The 12,842-nt window shown below is 42.2% G+C and overlaps 1 protein-coding gene across 8 annotated transcripts in view; it reads right to left on the reverse strand.

The window, feature by feature from the left end:
* The window catches only part of DYNC1I1 (dynein cytoplasmic 1 intermediate chain 1), a 196,629-nt gene that overhangs the window by 67,364 nt on the left and 116,423 nt on the right, over positions 1-12,842 (reverse strand). For all 8 annotated transcript variants that reach the window (XM_076331469.1, XM_076331466.1, XM_076331474.1 and 5 more), the window contains one exon: positions 8,147-8,272. In XM_076331469.1, coding sequence (XP_076187584.1) covers positions 8,147-8,272 — 126 coding nt within the window. The remainder of the gene's footprint in view (positions 1-8,146; positions 8,273-12,842) is intronic.

Consider the following 12,842-nt stretch of genomic DNA (forward strand, 5'->3'; position numbering starts at 1 on the left):
GAATGTTAATTACTAACAGGGGAACTGCACCCACCTTTTGCATTAGCAGTCATTTCACAGACTGCTGGGATATGGCATACAATTTTGCTGTTATAGTGTACACATTGGCTTTGATGGGTGTGTTGCTCTTCAGGGTTCTGCACAAGTGAGCAATAGATCCCAGTCATCATGGAAAAAGCAGCTTTGCTAAGGGTTAGGAAAGATACAGGTAAGCCCGAGGGAAGGCATACAACTCTGGATCCAACTGACATCCCTTGAGTCTAAATAACGATGCTTAGTTTCTCTTCAACCTTGCCTGGAAGAAGGTTTCCTTCTCCCACTCCTGTTAGGAAAAATATTATGATTTGCTTTTGTGTGGAAATAATGTAATTTTTAAGAGATTTTAGGACTGACAGGCTATGTGGAAAACATGGCATACTCTTTCTTGAGTAAGAAACATGAACAGCTGTGGCATTTCAGCAATAAAGCAGGACTTGAGACTCACCTGGGGCATTTCATACTGGTGATTTCAGGACTGTGTAAGACACTGTAGCACCCACGACAGAATACTCATTTCCACATTTTCAGTGCTCTTCTGTCCTCCCCCACTGACACCTCTGAGTTCAGTAGTATCCAGGAGACAGGAGACTCTGCCTCTTGTATAATTGGCCCTCTTTGCCCCCCTCTACAAATCTGCTGCAGGCAGGTCTCTCCTCTCACCTAAGACACCAAAAACCATTTTCCAAATACCACATTCAGCCTTCAGACGTGTGGGTGAAACTTCTACTGACTCACACACAATCTCTCCACAAGTATTGGAGCACTAATCTTAGGCCAAATGATAATTATTTTTAATCACCAAAGGCAGAAGTGGTGTAAACTCCAATAAGAGGAGCAAAAAAAGACAGCTGTTATCAGCTGCAAACAGGAAGAAGAATCTAAAACAAAAGCCTAAGAGACAAGACATGGGCTCTTGTTTAATGAAGTTCTCACAGCACAAACTGTGCTCTGCATTTCTATGTTCCAGCCTGGACAAACACAACGGGATAGCGGAAAAAAGTTTTAAAATAAGAACAGAATGAATATGTCCTTCTATCACAAGCCACAGCTGAAACTGTTCTCCTCCCCCAGTAGCACAGTTGGGAATTCCCCCAAATTTTAATTCAAAATGGTGCACCTATACATCTGCATGAATTATTGCAGTGTGCAAATGACCACATAGTCACAAATGTAATAGGAACAAAGTGCCCTGGAGAACAGGCACAGAAGAGCTCTACGCAGCTGCACAAAGATCATCCTACCAATGATGCATAGCTGGAAACAAAACAGAAATGAAAACAAAACAACCTCTATATCTATGAAGAAGTCCCCCCTGATTCCTTTTACAACATTTTGGTATGTGCTACAGAAATTCTGCAACAGATTTGGGTCCCTGGGTACTAGAGCATTCCCAGTATGGGAGCTGCCCCAGCATCTTCAAAGGCAGACATTCAGAGGTCCACTTACCAGAGAATCGCTACAAAAACAGGCAGAATCTGATTCATGTCCAGGATCATAGGATCACAGGACAATTCAGGTCGGAAAAGACCTCAGGAGATGTCTAGGCCAACCTCCTGTTCAAAGCAGGTCCAGCTGTGAGATTAGACGAGGTTGCTCAGGGCTTCATCCAGCCTGTCTTGAAAAGACAATGATGGCGACTGCGCAATCTGTCTGGACAGCCTGCTTCAATGCTTCACTGTCCTCATGGGGAAAAGCCTTTTCCTTCCACGTAGTCTGAACTTCTCTTCTTCCATTGTCTCTCGTTCTCCCACCGTGCACCAAAATTCAGTGGTTACCCATCAAACCTACTTATCTCCTGTCAACCAGTTCTATTTTAAGAACTGGACACTTTCTGATGAAAAAGCCCTTTCCAAAGCTGGGAGTTTTTTTAGAAAATTTGCAGTAAGCTCAGAGCCACATGTCTTCTCTGAGATTTGCAGCACTTTAAAGACTGACCACAGGTGCCCCCTCTCACTAGAAACTGAGGAACTAGACAAGTCAGCTCTGGGACTGGGTATGCTGCTGGTTCTTCAGATTGATTTTACTTAGGAAATTCTGGGAAAGTTGGAGGGAGTTTAGGGGCTGTCATTTCTTTTATGGCTCTGAAGAGCTGAATCCTTACTTGAAACTTAGAGAGCAGCAACAAAGTGAGGAAGACTTTGTGGAACAACACCAATATAATTATCAGAGAAAATGTTCTTTATTTTTTAAGTATTCCAAGCATACTTTCTTGACAATTAAACTTGTTGTAGCACTTCTTTTCTTTCAAAGTTCTGGGACTGAGCTCTGGTCTAGCTTCCACAGCGAAGGAAACTCAAGGACAAGAGGAAAAGGAGGATATTAGTCATTCATGCTGTTACCTCAGCCTGCTCCGCACACAAGTCTTGTGGATTTGGGCGCTCAGCACCTTTAGAAGGCAGGCTGCTGGCACAAAAAGCACATCTGAAGGAATTTATGTTGATTTTGAAAGAGCAGACAACAACAAAGGAACCAAATCAGGAAAAAAAAAAAGGCAACTCCAGCCAATATCAGCCACTAAATATAGCCCTTCACTTACCTCAGTGCATCTAATTCTAAGATATGCATTTCTGACTCCATCCATTCAGTTGAAAAGGGAAAGACCACACCAGGATAAGCAATGAAGAGCGGTCAAACACATAACTTAATGACAGTGTATAGAAACCACTACAAAAAAGCTAGGGGAGAATGAAACATTTTGTGGTGTGGCTGAGTGGCTGATTTCTGTACCCAATCCACCAGTATTTTCCAAGCATGGACAGCTTTTCTTGAAATTAAAATAGAAAACACAAGTCCCATATCCCACAAAAAACTGACAGTTTAGTAAAGAGATGGAACCAACCAAGTAAATCTGACTGCATAGCATTTTAGGAAAAGGACAGAAATAGCTGCAGCTATTAAAAGTGATATACTGCTGAAATCTTTTTGTGATTATGCTAAAAGTCAATCTGATTTCTTGAAAGAACTCTTAAATGGTTACTGCTTCCTCAAATAAAAGCTACTTCACATGTGCTCTCCTTCCTTAAAAATACACTGAATAGAGTTACTTCTAAGTGTCAGATTTGTACTTCTCACTGCCCTTTTGAGACATTTGGAAAAGACATAGCTGAGAAAGAGGAAATTAATAGATCAGGAAATAAGCTATAATAAATCAAAATGCAGTCAATGTAGTAATTCTTTTGTTGCTCCTATCATTAGACTGGGTGTAGGAAAGCAGAATTCATCAAACTTTCCAAACACAATGCAGAGTCCTCCAAATCAGAAAGTAACATTCAATTTGGTTTATTTCCATGAAACTAATATCTTTAACTGTCTTCCCCCCACCCCTCCTCTCTTGAAGTGATGGATGTTTGAAGCTGAGGTCCAGATACCTCAACCAACTTTAATAACTCCTGTTTGGTTCCAGAAGAAAGGAAACGGTTTGCAATACCACTGAAGTCCACTAGACCCACTGATTATTTCTTTCCCTTGTATCTCCGTCTCTGTAGATCAGCTCTAACCCAAAAGCTACGAGATCTGGTATAAAAGCAGTGCTGTACCTGTGCTAACAGGCACTGCTGAAAGGAAGGGTACAATAGCTCAGACTTCAACTACCCACTTCAAGGCAAAGATAGTCTGAGTTCTCATTTGCCTCGCTGACCAGATACGTTGGTGCAAAGTTTTGGATACTTCTTCAGGTCACTTTGGCTTAGAAAGCTTAGATCAGTCCACCAGGAAACAGAGACAACATCATGGGCAGAGTTTGACCACTCTTCATTGCTTATCCTGGTGTGGTCTTTCCTTTTTCAACTGAATGGATGGAGTCAGAAATGCATATCTTAGAATTAGATGCACTGAGGTAAGTGAAGGGCTATATTTACTGTAGTACGTAAACAATGGGCACTGCATTACAAATAATCCTCATAATTAATGGGTAATGTAGATTTTTATTTGTTTGTTCAGTGAAAAAACACATTACGGACATATAAGCACTTTCTAAGAAAGAGAGTAATACTGAGAAATATCATTGACGCTACTCTATCAATCAATAGTACAGGAATGTTCACATACAAGGCCAGCCCCATGCATTGCATAAATCAATATAGGATTGAGCTCATGTTGAGTCGTATCATCAATAACTGTGCCATACTATTTTCATTTTTGTCACCCCCACCTAAACACAGACCAACAGTAGCTGAGAGAAGCAGTGTGAAACACTGCTTAAAATTCTCCCACCAAAACGAGGGAGAGTCAATGTGATTTCCATGTCTTTGCTGGAATTCATTCCCTCTCTGGATACTGCCAAACCAACCCAACCAGGGATGACTCATCTGCAGGGCCTCATAAAGTACTTCTGAAAGGCTTGGGTTTTGCCTTTGGAATGCACTGGATTACACCAAGAGTTTGTGATGCTCCAGCGTGGGGGAAGAGGACATCCCTGACTCTTCCCTACAAGGACATTCCCAATCTGCACTCTGCAGTATTAACTGCATGCTCAATTTATTCCTCACTACTTAGGGAAAGCATTGAGCATTCATTCCTTTGGCAAATGATATCACCCTTCCACTTTGATTTTGCTTCTGAAAGAACATTTTTTTGCTTGCATAGGAAAACAAATGAACAAATTGCCCGATCCCTCACTCTTCCTTGTTTTCCCATTTCTAGCTTTGTGGTAAAGAGATGTATGATGAGCTATAGAGGAAAAAATCTGTGGGAGTCCCAGCTAAAATACTGTCAGCACATCACTGGGTAAAGTAGAAATATAAAAACCCAAAGAAGGGCAAAAATAAAACAAGTAAAAGAAAAGAAATATTCCACAGGAGGAGAGAGTAGAAGCCAGTAGGACTGTTTTGTTTAGAAAGGATTTGATAGATCACATGGCAGTTCACATGAATTAATGAGTGAACAAGTCCACTTGGCTGATAGTAATTTTTCCCTTAATGCATATTAACTAAAATTGAACCCAGTATTTGTAGCACAACGTATTGTAGAGCTATGAAATTTACTACCACCTACACTGTATTAATGAGCCAACAACCTAATACGACTTTAAATTGAGCAAGGATTTCATAACAGTAAGATCATTAGTGACAACAGCTAAGTTAAACATTTACAGAATACATCATCCCTCACATTTGAGGACTGAAATCAAACGTTTTGCTGATTGGAATTAGGAAAAAACATCATCGCTGGTAGATTTTTGCATCATTGTCTGCCATGGCTGATAGACAACTTTACTTGAAGCCTCGGGGTTCTGGCAACTTTCAGCAAAGGCACTGGGAAAGCCTGTTGTTCTGATTATGACAATTTCAATGATCCTATGTAAGATTACCAGAAGTCATAGAAAGAGGTAAAGAAAATTAAGAAATTCCTTGGTAATCATCTCACTTAAATCTGTATAATATACCAGGAAAGACAGAAAAACATTACAGTTCCTAGCTTCAAGAGTTTACCAAATGTGCAGAAGGAAGTTTTACCTGCTGAAGTTCAGCCAGCTCTTTAGCTGTCCAGAGACGTTTCACATATCTGTTTCTATTGATATTATCAGAATTCCTGAGGTGGAATTTCTTAGAATTTCCTCAGAAATGGCTTCATAAACCTATTTATTGATTTGGCTTCTCAGAAGTAGCTTGCATGAGTTCCTCGACAGTCACATCTGAAATGAGTTTCTACGTGCTTGTATCTCACTCTGTGAGCCCCAAAATTGAAAGGCAGAAAGTATATTAGCAGCACCATATAGTATTTATTAAGACCACGTTTTTATAGAAAGTCTTTGGAAAGGAAAATAGAGGTCTATTGGGAAAATACACTCAAAGTACTGTGTTTGTCATATCTGGGCAACCTAGGTGTAATGATAAGGTGTGCGTTCATCTCTAGCTGCTGGGCTGGACTGTTATAAGGTCATGTATTGTGGAAGAAAAATTGGGCCTGTCTCACAGAAGACAGAAATGTCTAGAGAAATGACTGAATCAGGACTGAGTAAGGGAATGTTTCTCTTGCAAAATGGTAATATAAATGATATGGGGCTGACTAATAATACAGTTGGTTTCCACTAACTAACAGAATAACATGATGATCTACAGAACTGAATTCCAGACTCTGAGCTAAGATAATTTTTTTTTTCTCATTTTCCATCTGAGTCAGTTAGAACAAAACCTGTGTTCAAGAGACCAAGTCTCATGCTTTTCGCTTCCCCATTTAATCTCATGTGGGTATCCCCATCTGATCTGAGATGCAGAAGATATTCCACATGTCAGAAGCCCCATAATGGCGGTTCAAGCATGGTTCCAACTCATAACGGACTTATAATGCAAATTATCTGTGGACAGTTTGAACAAGAAAATAAATATTTCTCATGGACAGAAGAACTGATTTCATTTAACTGAAAGACGATGAATCCAGGATGCATGTGAAAGCACACTGCCATATGTGCCTCTCAATTCACAGGTTTTAAGGTTCCAGTTCTAAAAAAGGGGACATTCAACTTAATGGTAGCATTAGACAGAAGCTCAGCCAGGCCAAATCTCTGGCCACCACTTTGTCCTATGTGTGTTTTTCTAACGGAGATTATAGTCTGTCTCAATGCTTTCAATTTAGTGAGTCATACCTCCCCTGTTTAAGTGTACCTACTTTTAAAACTAGGTAGAATTTTTAATTAACGGAGCACATTGTTATGTCTGTAGTCAATCTCCCCTTTGTGTACTCAGAAGGGCTACCCTGAATCTGCTTATTATCTTGCAAAATTAATCTAGTTTAAGGATTATTCTTCCTGAAAATGCAATGGACAATCTCTTCTCTTGAATATTTTGTTTAATACATTAAGCTGCACGTACATCTTAGAAGAATTTGACCATGGGATCTGAGCTAAGATCTTAAGCAGTCTGAAAGAACACATCAGTCTGCCGAATATGATATCCAGAAAAATACAAGTTCTCATTTCAAAGGTAATACAGACACACACATACATATATATGTACATAAATCTGTATGGCATATTTGCTGTGCAGGCCTAGACTCCTTGTGAAGTTGTTTTTTCAGTATAGCAAATTAGAAAAACATGCCCAGAATTAAAGGTTACTTAATCGGGTTGAAGCAGTAACTTCAGTTCCAGCAACTCCCTCCCACTATGTTACATCTGATAATGTACCCAAGTCCAAACATAAACTTAGTTCAAAAAGATGTTTGGTCCTTGAATGTAAAATGACACTTAGCTTACACAATTAGCCAGGTAATACATATCCTTCCAAGAGAAGCAATTTTTACCGCAGAATAATCTGCATTTTACTAATCTCTGATTGTTAAGTTTTACTTGCTGAAACTTTTCCATATGGCTTTTTGAATACCACTGTCCTGTATTTAATTACCACAGAAGGATATTAATGAAGAGGTTGGAAATTTGGCCCAAGCCCTGTTCCACAGTTTGGACAGTTTGATGGAGATAGAGCCAATGAGCAGAACATTTCTGTCAATATGAGGCTGTGCCATTTCACACACAAAAGCAGTGGCAAAAGAGGAGTAAACAGACATATAGAAACAAAACACCCAACTATTTTTGAATTGTCCATAAACTTCTAAAATAGTATGGTCATAGAGTAGCATTGAGTGAAGTGAATCACTGGTTTGCTAGCCTAAAGGACAGTCGAACAGGAATTGGTGGGGTAGTCCTTGTAATCGAGACCGTTTTTATCAAGCTGTAGGTAAGATGCGTGCCCAGAAATGCAAAGTATACTTCCCAGTTTTAATGGCAAAACACGATATTGAGCAGAACCAAGGCAAGGGTGCGCAGCCTGGAGTGCAGAGGATGCGAGGAAGCTAACGTGGGTGGGAAAGCATATGTTGCTGCCTGGATGAGGAAGTGGTACACCACAGTTACTTCATAAGTGCAGGGGCTTTATAAACTAAATCTCCTAGGGACTGTTTTAAATAGCCAAAGAATGACACGCAGCCCTGACAGGCGTTCAGCATTGTTTGAGAAGGCTGGTTGCCTTCTAAAAACACTGGACTGCCGCTTGTACTTTTTCCAAAAATGTCTATTTTTAACCTCAACTTCTTCATATAAACAGTGGGCAGATGCACTGTGTAGTAAACTCTGTTTTGTCTAGCATGAAATTAATGGCTTCCTCAGTCTTACCTGACAATGGAAAACATATTCCGGTGTGGTTTTCTTGAACTTCATGTTCCATACCAAGGCTACCCCATCAGGCTCATGTGGAGCATCTTCATTATTGTTATAAGATGCAACCATCAACTCAGGGTACTAGAAAGAAAAGGAAAAGGCAAATTAAATAAGATGGATGATGAAGAAACTATGCAAAATCAGATGAGACAGAAATAATCTCACGCTACATGTGCAATATCTGGTTTTAATTATATTACACACTAAGTCAAATCATAGTATTCAGCTTCATTTTGGTTTTATATTTTACTCGTCCCTGACATCCTTAAAGCCCCTGCTCCTTGCTCTCTATCGGTTATTCTCAGACACCACAAAGGCAATGTTATTTTCTGCAGGTAATTCTCAGAAAAGACAACTAGCAGGTTATTCATAAAGGGAATGCAAAGCAAGGAAGAGGAAAAATCTGAAAGCTTGAGTAATTCTAATGTATTTGCTTAACCATTTCTTCAGGGACAAACCGTTGTCTTAGTTGATTTTGATAATAAAACACGATGACCGCAGCGTTGACTTGCTTCTATTCTGAAATTCACAGTTTTTTCAGCATCTCTGAAAACTATTCTTTCCTATTTCATTATGCACTCTTCCTATTCACTTATGAATAGAATCAACTTGAAAGCTCTTCTTGATGATTCAAATAGCAAACAAAATATTTTCTTTACAGAAGCTCAATTTTGCAAGATGCTGAGGTCATCTTGTAAAGCGCAGGGTGACCTCGAATTCCACTGACTCAGTAAGATTGATGCAATGGGCACTCTAAAATCAGATCCATATTTTCTTGTACACCCATTATCCATTGATGTATAGAAGTAGATATGCAACATACACGTATGTATTTGCTCTGTTTATATATATACATACACACACACATATCATATATGAAAAATCAGATTTTCACATTCTGTTGATGACCTTGTATCGTTTCAAAACACCACAAGAAGTAACAATTTGCCCGCAAAACATCAATTACTTTCTGCCAAATACTTCTTACAATAGCACCCAGTTCTCCACTTTCACATGTTTGACACTAGGCACCTCTGGTAGCCTCTGTTCTTCCCTCTAAATAGTCAAAGTAAGGTAGTGGACCTTATGGCATGTCCAGAGAAAAGCACGTGGCTTCTGCAGACCAACGAGCCAGCAGCCCAAGCTCCGCAGAACCCACACCCTCCTCTTGTAAACTAGGAATGCTTTCCCTCAAAACTTCTCAATGATCTCCGCAAATCATTGTCACTTTTTGTCTTTCCCAGGTAAATTCCTGCCAAGCCATTCACCGCTTCATAGGGGAACAGCACAGCTGGTAGAGGTAAAGGAAGTGGGACAACGAAACTGCCAATAGTACTATTGAGAGCTGTGAATTTGGTCCACACCAGGCATTTTAAAAATGAAAAAAAACCCACCACCCTTTATATCATTATTATTGGGGTTTGAACCTCTCTGCTCTCAAAATCCCTTGGAAGAAATAATGTGCACAGCTATAACTTTTGCCATCAGCAGCTATTCGTTCCCACTTCTTCCATGGATAATACATCATGGAGCTGACAATTTTTCTATTCAAGCTCATCGTTCCAAATGAGCCTGGACCCACGTGTGGGAGAACCAGCAATGACACATGGCCACCATAGCTGCCTCTTTCCCATTTTGGGGCGGCTCTGACTGGGTTGTATCTACATCCCGGCAGACCCTGGCTGCTGGCACAGCTTTTAAAGGCAATTTAGCACCCAAATCAGTTGCCTGAGATTTAGAGCATGCAGCAGACCAATCACCTCTTCTCCCTCCTCAAGAACTGAGGGAGACATGAGGGTGGTTTAATCCCACACCTGAGACACCACCTCTCTGGATGCAGTTGTGCCAGCCTGCCCTCCACTGCTCTCATCCATCTCACCCCCCTCTTCTCTCTCTCTCCTGTGACAGAGATTACAACCACTTCTGAACAGCGAGCTCAGCTTCTCCTTTGAACCTTCTCATCCCACGTTGGCACAGGTCCAAGTAAACAGCGTGTGCAGTAGGCTTTTGCCAGGGCATCTCATTTTGGCTGTACAGGTTAGGTACCATTCGCGTGAGCAGCTGCAGTCATGAAGGGGCAGATACCTTGGCAGGCAGAAGCAACAAGCCCTTCCACCGGCATGACTGCAGCCAGCTAGGGTGTGTGACCAGGTCTGAAGCACCAGTTTAGAGGCACTCTGGGGTTGGTTCATGCTCCTGAAAGTTTAGCGAGCATGCTCTGGTTGGCAGCACGTCTGGCCATAAACAAACACTGACTTAAATCTTGCTGGTCTATACGTAGGTTTTGCAATCACAATTTATGCATCTGACTGGAAATACAGTCTCAAGTTTACACATACGCTGGGGTCATACCTCGCTGGGCAACACCATTATGAGGCTTTTTGACTCTTAAAAAAACCGAGCTAAGTGCAGCACCCTAAATCCACGCTGGCATTGCATGCTCGCCACTTCATTCAATCTACTTGCATTTACAGAATTTCGGTCCTCACCAGGTGCCCAGCTGTCCTGTGACTGCAACTGAAAATAGTGTGGAAATGGTGCTGTGGGAAACAGCATTCAAGGCTGCCGCCTGAGAGTCAAGAGAGACACAACAGTATCCCTGAGACTGTGGTTTTCTTGGCTTTAGATGAGCTAAGTTACCTCCTCATGGACAGAGCAAGGTGATCCCACTCTCTATGTTTACACTCACTCTGTTGGGCCTTTCCCTTAGATCCTTGATGAAGCATCTAAGCCGCTCTCCCTTAGATCCTTGATGAAGCATCTAAGCCGCTCTCCCTTTGCTCTGCAAAAGAATCAAGGGGCTAGTGGGTTAGCTTTAATGGTATGAATGATCCCACATGTTTGGGACCGTATTTTACATGTCACTGGGAACAGAGTAACTTGTTTAATCAATGCATCAAGGTCCTTTGTTTGATTAAGCTTCTATTTGCCTCCAGGCTGTTTTGCAGCAACAGTTTTATCACAGAAAATTGAGCAATGTGTTCTGCAGTTCCCATGATTATTCAAATTATCCTTTGGCATACTGGACACTGCCATGTCCTGGAGCATGAGTGAGAAGCTGAGCTCGCGGTTAGGTGAAATACCTCTGTCCGGCTCCAGCACGATACACCTCAAAGCAGGCAAGAGAGGAGGCAAGTCCCTCCTTCCAAGCTAGTGTGGGGTGGCGTGCAGAAGCCGCCCGGCATGGAGAAGCCGCTGGGGCGGAGAAGCCCCCGCTGGGGTGCCAGGGAGCTGAGTGTGAAGAGTTAACGGAGGGGAAGGCAGGAGGGGCCACCCTGGAACAAAGAGGTGGGAAGCAGAACATGCCTTCGAGCCCCAGGGGCTGAGCAATTACATTTGGCAGTGCTCTTCTGAGGCGGCTTTTTTTCTTGCTGCCCTGGGAATACAGTAAGAGCTGCCTGTTAGGAAAATATCAGATAAGAATTCCATGTAATTTCCAGCCCCTGAACAAGTGAACAACCTAAGATAAGTGTTTCCTCAGGCTTATATTTGATTTCTGTGGAAATCCATATGTGCTTAAAGGCCACCCACGTCACACCAGTGCATACCTGTTGTTAAGCTGATATTTAAAGCAAAGGGATAAATCCTTCATTTCACACACAGGGTGTGAGCTGGATATTACCAGAAGCCTCTCTGCAGCTGGCTGTTGTGCACGACACCCGATCGGACAGCCAGACTTCCACAGCCTACCGGCGATGCTCATTGAGACCCTCCAGCTCCTCTCCTCCCTACTGCCTGCCACATCCTCTATGCAGTCAGCTGCCACCTTACCTGAGAAGTACCCGGAGGGATGGAATCAGCCCTGCTGCCATTTCAAGGGGAAGGAGAGAAGGATGGATGCGAGAGTCACTGTGCTCCTTATCCACTGCCTCTCCCCAGCCCACACACACCATTTACGTACTTGGCTTTAAACACATGGCGTCTCCACGTGCAACACCTAACATGGTGCAGAAAGAGCAGCTACTTCTAAGAGCAGGCTAAGCAAGGCTTGTTCTTAGCACTGGGCTGAGCTACATTTATAGCATCTTTGCTACCCACACCAGGCTGCACCAGGGCTCTGGATGCACCAGGGCACGTCTGAGGCTGGGTTTGGGGCCAACTAGGCAGACTGGCTTGTGTTCGCATTTTTCAAGCCTTGTCCTTCTGGAGCAGTTTTGTTGTTATCTGTATTGTTGACCTTGGAGCAGAGTCTCCCTGGCTTCCTCCCCAGGGAAACCAGCTGCTTTGCTCCAGGCTGGAACCTAGGAACAGGCTAACAGGGACAAAGCAGAGAGGATGAGGGTGGCTGGAGCAAAACTGGGACCAAATGAATTTGACAGGACCTGTGGTGATGTGTGTGTGCGCTAATCCCAGCTCTCCAACTGAGTAACTAATTAACCTGGTTTCTGTGCTTTGCTGATGGGGTTGTATTGGTTTTGGGAAGCTTAAGCAGCTCTATCGTCAGTTTTATTTTGCAATATGACAATGCTTTGCAGTGCACAGAAACTGGATACATTCCAGGCATGCTGCTTTAGCATGCCCCCTGGCCAGCTGCAGCCTCCTCTTCCATCACTTGAAGAGGGGACCCAGCATTTTTTGGAAGACCTCTTTTCAATCTTTTCAAGTTGTTCAGATACTTTCACATTTTGAGTTTTAGTGTATTAGAAAAATA

This window comes from Aptenodytes patagonicus, chromosome 2, assembly GCF_965638725.1.
Source record: "Aptenodytes patagonicus chromosome 2, bAptPat1.pri.cur, whole genome shotgun sequence".
Taxonomy (NCBI): Eukaryota; Metazoa; Chordata; class Aves; order Sphenisciformes; family Spheniscidae; genus Aptenodytes; species Aptenodytes patagonicus.